This window comes from Cariama cristata, unplaced genomic scaffold, assembly GCF_000690535.1.
Source record: "Cariama cristata isolate BGI_N322 unplaced genomic scaffold, ASM69053v1 scaffold25871, whole genome shotgun sequence".
Taxonomy (NCBI): Eukaryota; Metazoa; Chordata; class Aves; order Cariamiformes; family Cariamidae; genus Cariama; species Cariama cristata.
In genome coordinates, this window is record NW_009600191.1 from 1 (window position 1) to 18,883 (window position 18,883).

General features: G+C 51.5%; 2 protein-coding genes across 2 annotated transcripts in view; both read right to left on the minus strand.

Moving 5' to 3' along the window:
- Positions 1-2,153: 2,153 nt before the first annotated feature.
- Positions 2,154-8,741, minus strand: CNGA2 (cyclic nucleotide gated channel alpha 2). Its single transcript, XM_009709959.1, has 7 exons — positions 8,723-8,741; positions 8,325-8,466; positions 7,996-8,106; positions 7,307-7,477; positions 4,808-4,915; positions 4,270-4,376; positions 2,154-3,577 (listed from the first exon to the last, which is right to left on the minus strand). Exons 1-7 carry the CDS (start codon positions 8,739-8,741, stop codon positions 2,154-2,156), a joined length of 2,082 nt encoding a protein of 693 aa, XP_009708261.1.
- A 4,788-nt stretch (positions 8,742-13,529) lies between these two features.
- FATE1 (fetal and adult testis expressed 1) overlaps positions 13,530-18,883 on the minus strand; it is a 6,280-nt gene continuing 926 nt past the window's right edge. The window contains exons 3-6 of the mRNA XM_009709958.1: positions 18,040-18,128; positions 16,889-17,050; positions 14,133-14,211; positions 13,530-13,661 (exon numbers count right to left, since the gene is read on the minus strand). Coding sequence (XP_009708260.1) covers positions 13,530-13,661; positions 14,133-14,211; positions 16,889-17,050; positions 18,040-18,128 — 462 coding nt within the window. The remainder of the gene's footprint in view (positions 13,662-14,132; positions 14,212-16,888; positions 17,051-18,039; positions 18,129-18,883) is intronic.

Consider the following 18,883-nt stretch of genomic DNA (forward strand, 5'->3'; position numbering starts at 1 on the left):
GCCCGCCCGCACCCTTCCCCGCCTGCCGCAGGCAAAGAGCAAGCGGCAAACTGAGGCGCGATAAAATCACAGGAAAGGGGAGAGCTGGGAGTCAGGGCTTTTGGTGTTCTAAGAAAAAGCAGAACAGAAACCACCTCATCTTCAACCAAAATCGTCTTAGCAATTAAAAACAAACAAACAAACAAACAAACAAAGACACACCAAACAGAAACCCTTCAATTTAATTTACAGATGACAAAAAAACGTTTTATCCTACACCAAATTCTAATTTTGGTAATTTAACCTTCCCTCCCCCACCAATCCCAAAAAGCAAGGCCATTATTTTTAAATGGAAAAGTCTCATACAAAATGAAGAGAGGCTGTCTTACCTTGGAGGGAAAAAAAAGGACAAAGCAAATACCCTTAGTTTTCTACCATGAACCTTTCTGGGTTGATACCTTCCCATATGTCATCCCAGTATTTTAGCCAAACTATTGGCTGAAAATGACCCAGAACACAAATTCCTCCAAATCTCCTTTTCCACCAAATGCTCTTCTCCTTGGAAACCAGCCCCAGCCCACCCCATGGATTCAGTGGGCAGGAGCAAGAGGTCCCAGACACCTACATGCAGGTCAGGGCAAGTTACACAACAGAAGGAAGAAATGAGGTTACCTCCCCCAGTCCCAGCACCTGCATAGCACCGTTAGGCATGGGTGGCATTACTGCTTGTGCTGAGGTTGCTGTTGCTTCAGGGTTTTGGTGGCCTTTTCTGCATTGCACCCCTCACCAACAAGCTGCTCGTACCATGGAGCCCGCAGGGCTGCAGCACAGCCTGGCAAAGCTTTGCTGGTACATGCAATGGTACCACACTTTCACCCTCACACATGTGTCCCCATGGCTCTGCCACTCCGTTTTCCTCCAGAAGGCAACTGGCCTGCAAAGCCCCAAAGCTCCCACTGAGTACAAGAAAACCTCCTGCCTAAGAAAATAAATGTGTTCTGCGCTCTCTCTGAGCTACCCACAGCAAAGCAAATACAGGCACAGTTGGGTCCCACCACTGCCTTGTTCCTTAAAAACATGTCATTTCAGTCAAACCTTTTCTGGCACATCTGGCCGTCATTAGATAGAGAAGAGAGACAGTTACTGTCTTCCTTCTGCACATAGCACAACAGGTGCTATCGGGCCAGCGAGCTGCAGTCTTTGTATTGTACCTGTCATCCAAGACATTCATAGCCCAAACAGAAATCATGCTGCTTCTGCAGTGGGAGGGCTTGGGAGCACCATCCCCCAGGAAGGTGTGATGCCCAGGGCACTGAGCTGCCCATGCTAGGTGCCATTTCACAGCACCAAATACAGCAGAAGGGAAAAGAGAGGCAGGCAGGAGGACAGCAGCTGCCTGCCGTTCCAGCTAGATGTCCAGCCTCACAGTGGGTGGTGGAGATGACCTAGGTAGTGACAGTGACCCAGACAAACCTCTCCATTTGCAGAGAACAGGCACAGATCAGGCTGTCTTAGTTGAGTTTTGGTATCTTGCGGGTAAGGAATCTCTTGGTGCAGACCGGGTGTCTGCAGACACTCAGTGGAGACTGTTTACCTAAAGTGAGTTATAAAGGTTGAACTCAAAATGCACTTGTAAATAACTGGCTTGTGTTTTGGTCTCTCTCGTTGGGATGGTTTTTTTATCTGCAAGGAATGCGGCATCTTCCAAAGCCCGTCTCCTCCTTTGTCCCTGTGTGGATGGGTAGGTGGCACATGGCAGGCTCTGGCCACTGTGACTGTGTCTCCTCAACATACATGGGATATCAGCATGTCCAGGTACTCCTCCATGTAAGGTTCATGTCCAACCTTCTATTAAGGTAAATAGGAGAAAGGAGGTGTGATGGGCACAGACCTTTTGCAGAAGCTGGAGAGAAATGCCAGCAGTGGCATTAGCCATTCTCCTCTTTTTAGTGATCCAAATCCAAGGTCTCAGATCAAGGCAACAAGAAAAGGGACAAGCCAGAGGAGGAGCTAGGACAATCACCTGATTTGGAGCCATCTCAGGAGCTGCCAACAAGACAGTGGCAGCAGCAATGCCAAGGACCTGAGAAGGCAGCCACAGGGTCTGCCTTGTGAAATAGCAAACACTGTCTTGGCACAAGGCCAGACATCGTCTAGCTGACCTCTGCACCCCCTCATTGCATCCCACCAGGTAAAGCTTTCTCCTCATCCTGAAGTAGACTGTCTGAGCTATCAGAGAAGAAGTCCTCCAGATCCTGCTGCCTCATCTTGGACTCCAGAACAGTGATACGCTGCTTGAGCTTCATCTGGGCATCATTGTACTCTGTCAGGAGCCGGCTAAATCGGGTGTGCAGGGTGTCCAGGTTCAAGGCCAGCATGTCCAGCTTCTCCTCCACGCTCTTTCCTTCTGTGCTTGCCTCTGCAGCTGATTCATCTAGCAGCCCTTCCTTGATCAGGATTTCCCGGCCACGGTCCTCCAAGATCTTTTTGGCATCAGGATACTCTGTGACTGCTTCCATAAGATCTTCCTTTGACAGGCAGAAGAGATCAGAGTAGCCCAAGCTACGGATGTTGGCTGTGCGCCTGTTGCCCATTTTGCTCCCTTTAATGTTGAGGATGCTGATCTCACCAAAGCAGCCTCCTGCAGTGAGTAAAGCGTACTGAGTCATTCCATCATCCGCCACCACGGCCAACTTCCCCTCCTTGATGATGTACATCTCTTTCCCAATGTCTCCTTTCCGGCAAATGTAATCCCCTGGGCTGAACACCTGAAGGCGAAGCTTCAGCACCAGCTCCACCAGTAGACCTGCCTCACAGTCCTGGAAAATCCTCACCTTCTTCAGTGTCTCCAGGTGAACATTGATGGCAATCTCTGCCCTTAACTTATCAGGGAGATTCTTGAGGACTTCCCGTTCATCTACTGCTTTCTTGTTGGTCCACAGGTAGTCAAACCACTTGATAACTTTGGTTTCCATGTCTTTGCTCACCTTGCGGAACTGCATGTAGTGTTTGATGGCATCAATTTTTGCCTGGAACTCTGCCCTGGTGGCATTCATGTTGGATATCATGGATCCAACATTTCCCACAATGGTGGCAAAGATGAGGACACCAATGAGGAAATCAAAGATCACAAAGAGGTACTCTTCATCACGCACAGGGGGAGGGGTCTCTCCAATGGTAGTCAAAGTCAACGTAGACCAGTAGAGACAGTAGAGGTACTCCCGGGTCAGATACCCATATTCAGGGTCTGTGACGTTGGGATAGACCCAGGTGTCCTCTCCAAAACCTATGGCCTTGGAAATGGCATAGTAAATGCACGCGTTCCAGTGGATGATGACCAGGATGTAAAGAACCAAGTTGCTGATGCGGAAGATGTTAGGGTGGCTGGTTCTGGTCTCAGTCCTACCAAAGAACTCAAACATGCGTGAGAAGTGCAGCAGCCTGTTGAAACGCAATTCAGGGCAGTGCCATCCCACAGCAAAGTATGCCAGGTCTGTGGGCAGGATGGAGAGAACATCCAGCTTGAACTGTAAGGTGTGGATGTAGTTATCCCGTAACTTCTTCAGATCCTTAACCAGGAGGCCCTGTTCCAAGAAACCTAACAGAGAAGCAAATGATACAATTATCTTGGCTTATGTTCAGCTCTTCTGCAGGCTTGTAAGCACTTACGAGAAACGTTTTATGGTATGCCATGCACATGTGTGCGTATATACACAGGGTCATCCAAATATTACCAGTTCCATCTGATCTACTCAGTTTACAAGCTTTTCTTATCACTCAAGCCCTTCATCTGGAAAAAGCCACCCAAAGATATCACTTAGGGATTTACTCTGTTGCCACAAAGAAATGGGGACACAAAGGTTTCCATCCTCCAGATCATGAATTATTGCAGTTCGGACAGAAAATGTACAGCCACATGCCGTGTTCTGAGAACATTAAATTCTACTATTTTTCTGTGTAGATAAATCATTAGCTTAACTGAAGCAAAATCAGAGATACAGACTTTCAACTATGCCCAAATACTAATAGTAATGCAGGTCATTTTGTACAATTATTCAAAAGTGAAGTTGAAAGCTGGGATGATTAATCTTTCATTCTGAAACTTACTCCATTTCTCAGATCTTTTAACTAGATTCTTTCTCTGGAGACTGCTTCATGCTAGCAAGTACCAAGGTAGACAAAACCCTTCTTCCAATGGAGCTGTAGATTAGACCTCTCCTTTGCAGCTCATCTCCATTCTTAGGGGATTAAAACAAAGCACTCACAAGTCAGGATGCTGCTTCTGCTTACCTGTGTGCAGACGGATCACTATGTCCCCAATGTAGATAGAGTCTGAGATGTAGTCTAACACCAGCCAGAGGACAACATAGGTCTTTTGCAGGTCACTGAAGCAAGCCCTGGAGGAAGGTCATAGAATAGGCTGGCAAGACCAACAAATCTCCATATCATCTCCAACTATTACAGCTGAATATAGGCTGATTCTAAAGCTCCTAGCTCTGCAACAGAGCTTGGCCACTTGACCTTCTTCTCCTAGAAATTAAAACCCACTCTGAAAAATCTGCTCTCCCTTGACCTAGGTAAAGCAACATCTAGAAACCACCTCCCAAATGCACCTTGCAGCTTTACCCCAAAATCACGGTCCTTTCCAACCAGGGCCAGAGGATGGATGCTCTGCCTTTGCACCGCAGAAGTTATAGTGGTAGGGGGATCCCTTTCCTCTAGGTTCCCACCAGCCCCAGCACCACCCGTGTCAATTGTCTGATCCTGGCTGAGCCTTGACAACCAGGAGGATTAGAGGAGACAGGGACCCTACAACGTCCCAGCTCACCTGGCTACGAGCAAGCACCAGTTATAGAGGACAGGAACTGCAATGACAGCCAGCCAACGGTAATACCAGTCCCCTGCAGGGTCCACCACAAAGATCTGCCATTTCTTCCTGGAAGTAGAGAGAAGTCAGAGGTGGCAATGTATGAATAAAAGGGCTAAACAGAGAAAATAGTGTTGGAAGGAACCATCCAAGCCATATCCTTCATCCCCTGCACTAGACTGGCTCAAACATATCTGCATCTTGAGTGCCAGTCTGTAAGCTAAAACCAATTCCAGCAGTGCTGAGCAAAAATGTCCAGCACTGTTAAAGCTCCTTTATCCCCAAAACTGGGCTCAGTAATGTACCCGAAGAGGAAACTGTAGGACAGTGAGGCAAAGCAGGTGGCCTATATGCACACAGCATCCCAGTGGCAGAGCTAGAAACAGATGTATGGAAGAGGGTGATCAGAAAACTTCTCATTACATGACGTCACCTCTCCGAGACAGGGTACAGATTGGTGCAAGACAGATCTTAAGAGAAGATTAATTAGGGCAGGAAAGAAAGCATGCTGCATTATCAGTGGGAGCACCAGGAGGGGATACCCAAGCCCAAGAGCAGCGACCGGAGGGGCAGCTGGCATTGCAAGGCTGCCATCATCATTCTGCTCATAGCTGCCTGCCTGCAGTATGCTCAGTCCTGGGTCCAGCCTTTGAACTGCTCCCAAGTGTTTGATCCTGCTCATTTTGGGACTCTGAGATAAGATGTGTGTGCTCCAGTTGCCAGATCTCACTGGTGAAGCTGGGGAAGAGAAGCTCTGCAGCTGGGCTGATAGGCTTAGCTACTGCAGCCTCGTAGGACAAAACTCCCTGTCCCCCTCCCTCCTTCCCTCCCTTCCAGCTTTTGAACATGCAAAACTCCCTCCAGTGATAGGAAAAAAACAACCTGCTTGCCAACAGATTCCCCATGCCCACCCCACTGCTTCTGACAGCTTCAAAAGCAAAACCTCTGCCTTGAAGTCTCCTTCCCCAGCAGCACAGGCAGCAGCACCCGCAGTGCCCAGAGCATGGGGACGGGCACTTGGCACAAAGCCAGCGGCAGTCCTTCACATTCGTGATGGGTACAGCCATAGGCAAGCAGGTGGTCCAACCTTCCATTAAAAGTGCTTATCTTATGCTCCTCAGAAGTGCGACTTAAATGTTTTTTTGAGAAAGAGACTCTGCTCCCTGGGACAGACAACACTGGAAGCACTGATTCACCTGCAGCCAGCCAGCACTGTTGGAACACCCACAAGCACTAATAACCTCAATAACGGTGTTAATTACATTGGTAATTTCAGCTTTAAATCACCAGCGCTGCCCACGGCAGGTGGCCAGAGTCACTGACATTACACTGACGGTGGGGTCAGGGCTGGAAAACCAGGGCTCTGGGATAACCCAGGAATAGAGAACAATCACCTGCCTCTTCCTGAAGGGTTTGCACCCAAGCCTGAAACTGTGGAGGCTCCCACGGCCGTGGACAGCAGCTCACGTTCAGAGTTACCAGACTTGGGGCTCTTCTTACCTGTGGAGCTGAGGACTTTGAAAACAGCAGAAGTTACCACCATCTCCCCAGGAGCCCACTGGCACCAAGCAGCCCTTTCACAGCACACTTCAGCTCCCTCTGACATTTAACAAGCTCCCTTTAACCTCACAGGGCAGAACTTTTTTCTTCCATGACTAGTAAAGACCCAGATACAAGGCTCAGGTATTTTTCTCCCGCAGAAAACAATTATTTCTTGTTATTTTAATTACCATGTATAATGGTAGGGTCTAGAGTAGACCATGAGCTTTGCCCTTTAATTAGCCAGCAGAAGAAAAGCCAGGTTATTGCTTTTCACTGGGAGTGTGAGCTGAGGAGATGAAAGGGCTGGATTTGAAAGAGCCTTTTCAGAAAGCTGCTGTCACCGTGTCTGCTCTTGAGGGGGTATGGGCAGCAAACGCACTCCCTTCATCTCCTTTCATCCTGCGGATGATGAATGAGACTGGCAAATCCCATGCGTTCATGCTTGCTGTGGTCTCCTGAGTGGAGATCCCACATCCCTTGGCCTGTCCCAAGCTCCTCATATGCACAAGCTGAAGGTGCATCTCTTTACAGACCCAGGGCTGGCTCCAAATGCCAACCAGTGTTGGACTGCTCTGAAAATGGGGAGGTCTGTTAGCTGTCACAAGCCATGCAATGTCTATTTCCTACCAGAGCATGGACCAGGGGAGAGAAGATGCCATGCGTTAGGGACAGGTCAGGTCTTTTCCATAGGGACATACTACCAGGTCCTGTGTGCCTGCACAACAGCCCAGCAAGGCCAGGCTGGCTGCCAGGACAGGGGCTGGAGAGGGGAGGGAGGAGCCTTCCCACCACCGCATCCTACCTCCCCCTTTCCCATCCCCATCCACCTCCATTAGCCATCGCTGCTGGGAGCCCCCAGGCACCATGCATGGCTGATCTCCAGCCAAGGATGGCTGGGGCCACAGGAAGGGACCCTACTTTTTGTTTTCCTCCTCCGTCTCCTCGTCCTCTAGTTCGTTGCCAGCACCTGCAGCCGCTGTCTGGAGCCCGGGGCCCTGGAAGCGCTCAAGGAAGGGGTCTGGCCTTTGCTCCTCCTCATGCAAACTCTTGTTGGCCCAGTCCCTCAGCACCAGCACCAGCCGGACTACCCTGGACAGGGGAGAGAGGCAGAGTCAGGAGGTGTCTGTGGAGCAAGGAGAAAGCAAAACCTTGAGAACAAGCAGCGGGGCTGCAGCTGAGAAGAAAACTCTCACAGCTCCCTTACAAGCCCAAACATTTCCTTTTTCCCTCCTTGTAGCGATGGTGTGGACCAAGAATATACGAGCAAGAGAGCCCACCCTGGCAGAGTCCCACAGCTCCTTCCCCAGTCTTGCTGCCATTCCCACAGGGACATGAGGGAAATGCGGGTGACCGGGGCAGAGTGAGGCTGCCTGCAAGGGAAAGGAGCCCCCGAGCCCTTCTGGGGTCCCAGAGGTGATGGAGCCATCCCCTCCCACCGCCCTCTCCATGGGCATTGGGGCACGCAGAGCAGCATTCACAGACACTGGTCCCTGCAACTCTTGAATGCCAAACAGCAGGAGGGGATCCTGACCCCACGCAAGTCCTCAGTGTCACAGCCAGGCACAAAAGGCTCAGGCTGACCCCAGGCCAGTGGCACACACAGGTACCTGGCCAAGGCCTGCCTGCCTTGGAAAGCGGAGGCAGCCGGCTGCTGCCCCCCACCCGGGGGAGCCCCTCTCCGCAGCTCTGAGGAGGTGTCATCCTGTGTCGAGCGAGTCCTGCAGTGGGGAAAAAGAGGAGGTCACAGCCACACCACGCCATTGTGGCACCTGCCCACAGCCAGACGAACTGGAGGAAGCAGGCAGCTGAGGTTTGGCACTGCAGCCCTGCCCACGCCAGGTCTTGGCAGACACACCGAGCTGGCCCTCTCCTCCCCTGCCCCACTGCTGCATCCCTCGACCAAACCAGGGACCAGCCTGACCTCCTGGTGCTGCACCTTGTCCCCTCCGTGTCACCCTCCATTCGGGCTTGGGCAGGTGGGCAGTGGTGGCGGTTGGTCGGTAAGCTGTGCAGACCATTACTCTTGGTCGTCATCCTCCATGTGAGGAGTCCACAGGCACACACCCTGCCCCAGAGACCTGCAAAGAGCAGAAAACATCCACGGGAAGAGCCGTGCAGGACACGTTACATGGTTTGAACACAGAGATACAGCACAGCATGGGAAGAGAGGGTCAAACACCATGGGATGTGCCCACCCCATGGTTTTCCACCACCAGCAATTGCTGATGCTGCAGTAAGAGTCCTGCGGAACATTTTGCCCTCCCCAAGAGATCCCGCATCTGCCTGTGGCCCATGAAAGATGCTCCCATGGCCCATGAAATATGCTGTCCTCACCTTCAGGCTCCTCAGCCATTGCCAGGGCAACAGCATCCCCAGCGAGCCATGCCCTAACAATGAGCTCACTGCTCTCAGCACCACTGCCTGCCCAAGGATAAGAAAATAGCCTCGTAAGGGATGTAAGGACAAGGCCAGCCCTGGCAGGGAGATGCTGTCATACAGCAGCACAGGGTAGACTTTGCGTATACAAGAGTGTTTACACCTCAGCAACTGCCCTCCTTCCCCAGGGGACTGCAACAGCAAGGGTCTGCCCAGGAATCCCCGGCTCTCATCACCGCAGAAATCTCCTCTGCACTGGAAATTAAGGTTTGCTATTTAAAAAGAGCCTTGCTGAGGTTCCTGCTGGCAGGAGCTACCATCTGGTTCCAGAGAGCAGCAGAGAAGACCCTACATTAATATGTGGAAGTTGCTGAGGAGCTGTTAAGTGCAGGATTTCACCAGGGTTTGTTTATCTAAAAAGCAAGAGATGCCCACAGGGCTTGCCCAGCCCCAGCATCACACACAGCCCTCACTGTTCTGCTGCACCCTAGTATAGACCACACCATGCAAAAGCACCTCACAGAAACACAAACTTGCATGGATGCAAAGGCACACAGGCATTGCCCAGCCCTACCTAGAAAATGTATTCCCACCCTGGACACCCTGCTCGCTCCCCCCCGGGGCACAGTACGCACTCCATACCTGCAATCAGGAATAAGGCAGGTTCCTGGAGACAACACACTCATGCTCTCACATAGTGCAGCCCATAGCTAAGGCTTTGCCTGGGGGAAGGCAATGCTTTGTACACCTCTACCAACACACACGGACACTACATCCATTCTGTACGCACAGGACAGTCACGCACGCCCAGGCAAGCCACCTCCCCAGGGCAGTGGAGCCACTGCCAAGAAGTCACCACTGTCCACTTACGAGCCTGGTGTCCCCCGAAGCCTTCAACACTTGGCTGCCGCCTAACACGGGTTAGCAGGGCTGGCTGAGGAGCATCCCTCCTGGTCTGTCTCTGGAGCACTCAGGCTTTTAAAACACGTGTTGAGCTGCAAAGCAAAGCCAGCACAAGCGGAGCTGCCTGCACTCCTGCCCTTCTCCCCTGCCCAAGCAGAGAAGCAGGCGAGGTGGCCAGGCAGCACCCTGGCAATGGCAGAGGGGACTCCGCGGTGCATGGGGAGGGTGCACATGCACGTGTGCATGGGTCTCGTCACTACAGCACACCCATCCCCTGAGAATCCTCGACACCCTGAGCAGCAAGGCACACTTCAGAGGAGGTAATAGCAGCCAGCTTTGTCTCTAGGGGATGAAAGGGGAGGAGAGAAACGTGTTGCTCAGGGATGCTCCATTTCCCTACCCACGCATCCCCTCCTCCCCTTGGTGGCTGGAGGGACCCTAGACGTCTCTCAGGGCAGAGTCCAGCTGGAAATCGCAGCCATCCTGACCAGCTCTGAGTCCAGCAGCTCCCGAGTCCCCAGCAAACCTTGGGGAAGGGTCACTGCCCACCCGGGGACAGGCACACCTGGCAGACCCCCAGCTGGGCTCCGGCCCTGCCTGCACAAGGGGATGCAAAACAAAGCTGGTGGCTATTTCCCTGCTTCACAAGCTATGCCAGAGCTACTGCTATGATGAAAAATTTGCAGAAGTAGCCACTTTTTAACACCTTCCCATCCAGTTACCACTTTTCATACTTGGGGAACAGGAGACCAAATATGCTGTTCTAGAGTCACAGCGAAGAGAGCTGCAGAGTTTGAAGTTGATCATGAAATGCATCTTTCACCAGTTTCTGCCCTCGTATTTTGTTCACATTCTAATAACCAGTTATCAAAAAATTTGCATCCCCAAGGCAATGAGGAAGAGGTTAATTTTTAGCCCCTTCCTTCAGCATCTAGCCGCTTGCAGTGCCTGAGGCTGGATCAGTCCCTGCCGTGCACTTGGAGTCCTCCACCATGTGCAGAGCTGATGTGAAAGCACCAACACCACAAGTCCCTTCACTATCGAAGGTTTATCTTTTTTTTTTTTTCCCCTCTTCAAAGCCTTAAATTCCACTTATTCTGATCTCACTGAAAACCTGGACAGCAGGGAGCCCGAAGGAAGAAATCGAATTTTTGCAGCCTTGGTCGGGGCTGCTGGCGGCATTGGGTGCTTCCTAGGCAAGCACCCAGCAGCAAAGGACCCATCGCCCTGCTCTCATCCCCATGCCATGGACCCTGGCACCAGGGGCAGTTCACAGACCAGGAGCATCACCTCTCCTTTTGCTCCCTGCCTCCAGCTGCCTTCAAAAGCAACATGGGAACTCCAGGAGCTGCTCCCTCGCAGCTCCTTCGAGCATCATATTGCACAAGACACTTTATTTTCCATGCACCTCGTTGCAGCAGTGACGCTAGGAGACACCCAGCCCTGACACATGTGCTGCCCTGGGACACAGAAGAGCCAGGAGGAGGAGGAGGCAGGGAAGAGAGAAAGGAAATAAAGGCATCACACCCCAATAGGGATAGCATTAACCAGATCTCCCCCTGCCAGGGTGGCTGGCATGCGTGTTTTACACCAGTGGGACAAACAGCCATCTAGAGATGTCAGAAATCCAGGGTGCAATTAAATAAGTATGTGTGGCTGAGACATCCAGCACCAGGTCAGAGTCCTACTGCCAAGGGAATAAACCTTACCCATTCCCATCCACTGGGATACCAGGATCAGACTCCGCAGTTGGTAGAAGAAACACATCCAGAACACACAGTTTATTGAAATATGCATTTTATAGGTCAGTGTTTGCAGATTTACACCAGGATTTATGCCTTACGTAAAAGTCATATTGTATCCCTGACAACCTGCCAATAATTAGCCTGTGAGAACACATACAGTTTGATCACCTGTCCTCCAAACATCTTCAATAAACACTTTGAAGGTGGTGCGTCCCCCCAAAGGGTCAGCCCTTCTTACCCTAAAATACAGCTTTTAAAAAAAAAAAACAAACCACAAAACCACAAGCTTCCTCCAAAACACATCAGCACCTCTCGGAGAAGAGAAACCAGCCAAACAATTTACCTGCTTTCCTGGCATGAGTCACCCAGCGGTAGCCCACTTATACAGACCTGTTGTGCAAGGTCCCCTGGTAAATCTGACCACATCCCTGAACCACAAGCCATGGGAACCACTCCTGTACCACTGCTCCCATCCCGTACATGCACCCTGCCATGGCATGGCATGCCAAGCCCACACACCATCCTGGCTCTCATCCGCAATAAATCTCAGTGCTCTCCTCAGCTCAGCTATCAGACACAGGTTCAGACCTGCAATTACTTGTGGGACAGTTATTTATTAGTCAATGTCCAGCTGCCAGATTTACAGTCACGGATGCTTAATGCAGCTGCAGGCAGAAAACATCCAAGCATCCGTGTGTGTAAATAAGTTATTGGGACATCTGGATGACCTGCAGATCCAGCTACAATTACTTATATGTGGAACAGAGAGATCCTGTTAATCCATGTGAAAACCTGCCCCCAGATCCTGCAAGCACAACTCCAGCAGATGTGCTGGATGAGCCACCAAAAGCGTCTCAAAGTCAAGTGTTACTAAACTCCACAGAAGGAAAGAAGTGGCAAATCTGTTTAACTGGACTTGTTTTTAGCCAAAAAGATCCTCTGAGCCAAGAATTCCCTTCACCTGTGTTCTTGCACCATTGCTGAATTTACAGCTTGGCAGCAGACCTGGGAGCAATCCTGCCCTCTGGCATTGGCAACCAAACAAATATCTCCTGCTGCCCAAATGGGCAATTTTCCATGGCCTGTCTGGTGCTATCACTGTTGGTATGAAGACTTGTAATCCAGAGAGTCATCATGGGGAAGTTTCCCATTTAAATCTCTTTGGGAAAGAGCCAAGCTCCTGGATAAGCCCAGATCTCAGCAACGCTCTTACAGTCACTTTGGATCTGAACATTTGCAAACTCGCTGCTGAACTGGCTCCAGTAGGACGGAAGCCGAGAAGACAGTGGCACAGCAGTGGCTGCAGGGATGGGAGCTCCTGGCTCCTCCAGCCCCATACCTCCTAGAGCAGGGGCTATGGCACAGGAGAACTGGCAGTACTACCTCCACCAAAGAGCAATTGCACAAGGAAGAAAAGAAAACCCACCAGCAGCTTAAAAACACTGAACGACTCTACACAAGCTTTTGGGGTGGAAGATGAGGAACAGGCCACAGCAGTTGGCTGAGGACTTTTATGGGGTCAGAATTGAGTTATCCAAGCTGGGACATGGTCAGGGGACTGGGCTCACCACAGTCTAAGCCTGTAACAGGTCCCCACGTTCACAAACATCCAACACCTTGGTTTTGCATCTCCTCTGGCAGACAGTCTAAGGGCCAGAGGGTCTCGCATTGCTTTGCACAGGACAGACACCTCCTGTATCAGCCATCAATTTCTTATGAGACCTGGGCTTTTCACAGCAGCTTCCCACACAAGCACTGACCTCATCAAACATACAAGGTGGTTGCTAGTGTACACAGAGTATTTGCAGCCACAGCCCAGCCCTGGAACTCCTTGTACCCCACCTTTCCCTGACACCTATCTCCAGCTGCTGCAGCACAAGGTCCAGCTTGATGGTTTCCCTCACCCACCTCTGATGGTAGACTATGGGAGAGGGATGGCACCTTCATTGTAATCGGGGCGTACAGGACACAGATCCTCAAGGGCCTACAGTGCAAAAAGCAGGTCAAGTTAAGAAGAAACACGTAGTTTTACTGTTTGCAAGTACGCGAGCAAGGATCCCCTCCCCGCCCTCACCCACTCTGCCAGGGTTGGGCAGGGGAGGTCAGGGCATAGGAAATCATCTCCTCAGCCAGAGCCACGTGTTGATGAGACAGGCGGAGATCAGCACGGAGTAGACCAGGGTGTCCTTCTGCCGCCAGGTATTGCACTGCTCCTCCAGTACACGGAGCCTCCCCGAGATCCTCGTCAACTGCAAGGGAAGCAGTGGGGCCAGCGTCAGCCCTGCAGCAAAGTGCAGGTCACTGGCTACACCCCAGTGGCGCGGGACAGCAAGGGATGGAGGGATGAGTGCTGCCATCTCCTTCAGGTTCTCCTTTTCCAGAGCAGCAGCTATCTTTGTGTGGGAGAATTAGCAGCAGTACCTCAGCTCCTGAGCAGATGCTTCAGGAAAGGGTCATTCCCATCAGAAGAACATCTGAGTCCTTTGCTGCCAGCAGATGGAAGGGTCTGCTGTTTCCTGCAGCCCTACAGCCCTTCAGGGTAGGAGCTTGATGGGTCAACACACATGTAAGTCTCCTCTGCTTCTCCATTAGCAGCATCAGCCAGGACTAGCTTGGCAACGCCTGCCCATCAGGACTGAGCAACAGTCCCCTGGAGTCTCCTCACCCACCATCCTATGGCTTTCCCAGGAAACATTTGCAGCCCTTCAACCCCATCTCACCTGCTTTCTCATTGCTGCCATCTCAGCCACCCCGACCTCCTCCAAGGTGCTCTCTGGGGCTGGGCCAGCCTCCTGGGAGCTGGGGAAGAAAAACAGAGATGCAGACAGATAAACACTGCTCAGGAGGTGCAACTGCCTTCCCGCACGTGCGGCACTGCCACGGGGAGCCGAGCCATGCAGCAGCGTGTGCGTGCCCAGGATGTGCTGTCTGGATGCAGCATGAGGAGAGAGGATACAGCACCTACTCATCTCTTCTTAACCCCATCATGCATATTTATATTCCTCCAGCATGCAACCCATAGTGATCACACCAAAACATACGGCATATGCCATGACAGACAACAGGGAAAACACATGCTTCTATTTCTTTAGAGGTCCAACAGAGAGAAAACATATTTACCAAGCATCCATTCTCTATAGTCAGAGGAGTTCATTGAGGGTTGGATAAATCACCTTTGGAGCCAGTCAGGTAAATACGTATCACAGGGCCAATGCCGAAATTGGAGGGATGATCTCATTTACATCAGCAGGTGAGGATCCTGCTGGTGGGAAGCAGCCATCAACTGGGGGGAACTATCTGAGCAAGTGCATCAACCAGCAGAAAAGGGTCCTGTTTGCTTAGACAAGGATTTGTTCCTCTCCAGTATCTCCAGATACCACATGCTCACTTTCCTCTCCCACCTCCAACAAGAGAAGTATCACTTTTGCTCTTACAGCAAATTTTACCTGCAACTTGAAACATAAACAAGCAACCCAAGCACGCACCACTTTCTTCCATCCCTGGAAACAAAGGGGCCACCACTGGGATTAGCTGCTGCACTGGCAGAGGCAACACAGACCATGGATTTCCAGGGCATCCCCTGGAGACACAGCCTTGCTGCAGGATCGACAGCACTGAGCCACAAAATAAAAGGAGATCCACAGTGAGAAAAATCAAAATTGTCACATTCGGTCTGTTGTTCCTATCATCATAGGCTAGCCCTACATCAGTTCTTCTATAATCAAAATTCCGCTACGCACACCAGTAACTCGCATGGGCACTCACTGATACCGTACAGGTTAATAAGTGTCTAACGCCGCTCCTTTGGAGACCTTGGGGAGGAGAGGATATTTATTCCTGTTTGCAACATGATGTTGATTTCGCTGAAGACAAGCCAGAACAGCATGCGGAGATTCACTGAATCTCTGTCCGCAAATACATTTGTGAGATAATGCCTCCACATAATGTAGCTGTAGTGTAAAATGAAAGTCACAACAGAAAGAAAATCCAATTTCCCCTAGCACAGAGGCATTAAAAAAGGACACATCCTGCAGCTTTTGACTGAAAAATCCCAGTTGATACAGGTGAACACACCCTTTAGAGCAGAAATGAGAAATTACCTTCCGATGACTCATACCCTTCAAGAGGTCACTAGCAGGCAAATGTTCCAGTCTGTGTCCAAGACCAGATTTTTCTTTACTAAAATGTCAGGACAAACAAGTCAGCTCAGTCATTTCTTTATTTTTGTGGTTGCATAGGGGTACAAAGTTATCATATCAGAGAGATACCACATGCATCTGAAGTGATGCAAAGTACCAAGAAGAGACATTTCAAGGTGGCTGACTTCAAAGGGAGATCGAGACCAGGGGAGAGGCCTGGGACTCACCCCACTGGGTTACAACAACTCCACAAGCTACCATCTTTCATGGTACCACAGCCTAAACCTCCTCTACTGCTGATGGGAGGAAGAAGGAAGTCTTACATAGCCACTAACTGTTGGCATGTCCAGACTTTTAAAAAAAAAAAAAAAAAAAAAAAGCAACATTTGAAGACAGTCAGCCTACTGTGGTTAAAAGCAGGGACATCACTTTGCATCATCTGCAGGCAGAAGCCAGCTCTGCTGCCTGCATCTCCGCACCAGCTGGGGAGGGAAGGCAAGATGTGCCACTGATGGTACCGATGATGGATGCTCACTCTCCTCCCTTTCTGCCTGGGGGCTCTGCTCAAGGAGAATTAGAAGTATTTAGACATTCCTCCAGGTGCTCAGCAGCCTTAGAGCAGTGGGGACACCTTAAGGCTGCAATGATGTCTTTGAACATGTTAAATTTACTGCACTTGCACAGATAAGAGTGTGGTGGAGATAGTTGCTCCAGCACATATGGAGAGACTGAGGTCGTTGCATACCTGTTCCAGTGAGCACGCAGACATACTGTACCCTGGCCAGAGGCATCAGCTACGGGATGAGTAACTTGGTGCAGCCAGTTCATGGAAAAGGTTAATTAAGAGTGGCCAAGATACAGCCAAGGGTGCTGAGAGCCCACAGGAGACAGTGTCTTGGGAACAGGACCTGAGTCAGGCTCTGTTCTGGATTTTGATTCCCTTCACACATTCCTCTCCATCAAGCTATCAAGGCATGCAGAAGAATTAGCACTTTCTTAGCAGTGAAGCCCAGCTGAAATCCCAGCAATGTCACAGGCGGCATTCGATCACTTGGGGTGCCCAGAGGGCTGGTGTTAAGCTAAGCAGGAGACACAAGCTGGGCTGGGTTAGCAGGGTGCACCCCAGCTAGCTGTACCGGGCGCTCCTGAGCCAGGCACCCGGAGCTGGCAGACAGGATAGGTGAGAAGGAGAGTCTGGGGCAGCCGCACAGGACCATCCTGCTCCTGCACTGTGCAGCCTGTGGTTTACAGAGCTCATGCCTGGCTCATGCCTTAGCGAGGCAAAGGCAAGTCCTTGCAGAATGACAGGGAGGTGGTTCAAGACAAACCAAAGTCACCTGGCCAGCACTGGGTCTTGCAGAGAGTGCTGGACACGGTGGAAGAGCACCTGGCCCAGGAGGTACATGGTCTGGAAGATGTTCTGCATGGAGTAGATCCTGCCCGTTTCCGTGAAGAGGGGGAACGGAGCACGGCGCGGGGGCAGGGGGCACATGTCCGGCCTGGGGTGCACACAGAGTCACGCCTGTTATTTCCTGGCCTCGCACAGCACGGGTACAGCCTGGCATTTGGTGGTGCCCTTCATCCCTTCAGCAGCTCCAAGCATCTCTGGGCAATGCCATCAGCACCCAGACCCCCACATCACCAGGTGGGAGGACCCCCTCCAGCAGCCCCCAGGCTCAGGGGCAGTCACCCGACTCCCCCAAAGCCAACCATGGCTGCGTGATAACCAGACCTTCACTAGCTGCTCTCACAGGGGTTGCAGAAGGCAGCTCTCCTGCCACCCAGAACAACTCTAGACTTCTAGGGGGACAGATGACTCTGCTCTGGGATGAAGTTAGAGACAATTTCTCCACTGGAGAGACTCCAGAGCCCAAGACCATGAGCAGAGGATCGCTTTCACCATGCTACTGCTCATGAGCTACGCTCAAAGAGTTGAAAAGCAAGTGTGCTCTTAGTCCTGTCTCCAACACAATGCAAGTTTCAACAACCCTTGTAGAAACCCAGTTAAGCCCTGCTGCCTCATTTACCAGTGGTCACCTGTCCGTAGGTCCCCGCACTCTGCCATGCTGGTGCTGGAGCACCAGAGCATGTTGCATGTTGCTAAGCACCAAGAGGAAGATGGGCAGGGCTAGAGAGACGGGGACAAGCCAGGGCAGGCAGCGAGGTCCTCTTGGCCCAACGGCCAGGCAAGGACTGACAGTGCTCCCAGCCTGTTGCGAGAGGGGAGGTGCTCTCCCATGTGCATCTCAGCAGACAGCTCATCACCCTGGGGACCAAAGCAGCTGCCTTCAACACTGCCTGGCACAAACCTCTCTGACACAGAAGCCATGTTCCCCTTGTGCAAGAGTAGGGCTTGCCAGGCCTTTCCTTGCCCCAATCTGGATACTCCTCCACCTCAGGGGACCGACACCAGCAAGCATCAAAACAGCACAGACAACCGGAGATGCTGATCCTCACCCACCCTAGATGTCTCTGGGTTCGTGCTCACCGCTCATGGTGTTGGCTCGGGCTGTGCAAGGCCAGCTGGGCACAGTCATTTGGAGTCCTCTCCCGCCGCGACCTGCTGCTGTGATGGCCCTGTTGGCATCAAACACAACCACGTTAGTGCAGAGACCCTGCACAGGGCGAGCCCAGACCAGTGCCCTGCATGGTCTGCAGTGGCAGGAGCCCATCAGCACAGGGAAAGCACTCAGTGGTGGGAGCGTCACATGAGCCCTAAACCTGGTGAGCTGATGCTGGAGCGGGTGGAGAGACATGCTTAGAGCAGGGCAAGTGTCATCAGCAAGGAGACTGCTGATCTGATCTCTATTCAGATCAAAAATCCTGAACCTAACGCATCTGTGAACAGCTCTTGAATCTCAGGGAGGTGAAAGCACTTGAGAAGACAGATCAGCAGCTTCAGCAGCCAAACCAGGCCTTTGCCTGCCCATGTCAGAGGTCTCTCTTCGAATTAGTTTCACACAAGGTTAAAATCTGCTTTCAACTGCAATGATGAAACAGCTTCATCTCATACTTCATCCAGGAGAAGCAGTCATTGAAAAGGGACATCAAAAGTAGCAGAAGGAGGTTGTGGGGGAACTGCACCTACCTCAGCCTATCTCCTGCTCACAAAATGCAGTAGGAGATCTGGCTGAGAACAATGTCCCAGCACACAGGTGTGTACTGGTTATGGGACAGAAAGATACCCCACCACCCCTACACCCTCACTCCTAGGACTTCCTAGGAGGAGGTAGCACTGGAAGATGTAGTCTGACTTGGGCTGCTAACAGACCTCTGGAGAAACCCAACACTGGCATGGCTCGCTCTTCCCACCACAGGCAACCCCCTCCACT

What these genes read in the sequence shown, in the direction of transcription:
- CNGA2 (XM_009709959.1), bottom strand. An exon ending in GGTGACACGGAGGGGACAAG is followed by an intron (nt 8,107 to 8,324) that starts GTGCAGCACCAG and finishes TCCCCACTGCAG; the next exon opens with GACTCGCTCGACACAGGATG. An exon ending in ACGGAGGAGGAAAACAAAAA is followed by an intron (nt 4,916 to 7,306) that starts GTAGGGTCCCTT and finishes CTCTACTTCCAG; the next exon opens with GAAGAAATGGCAGATCTTTG.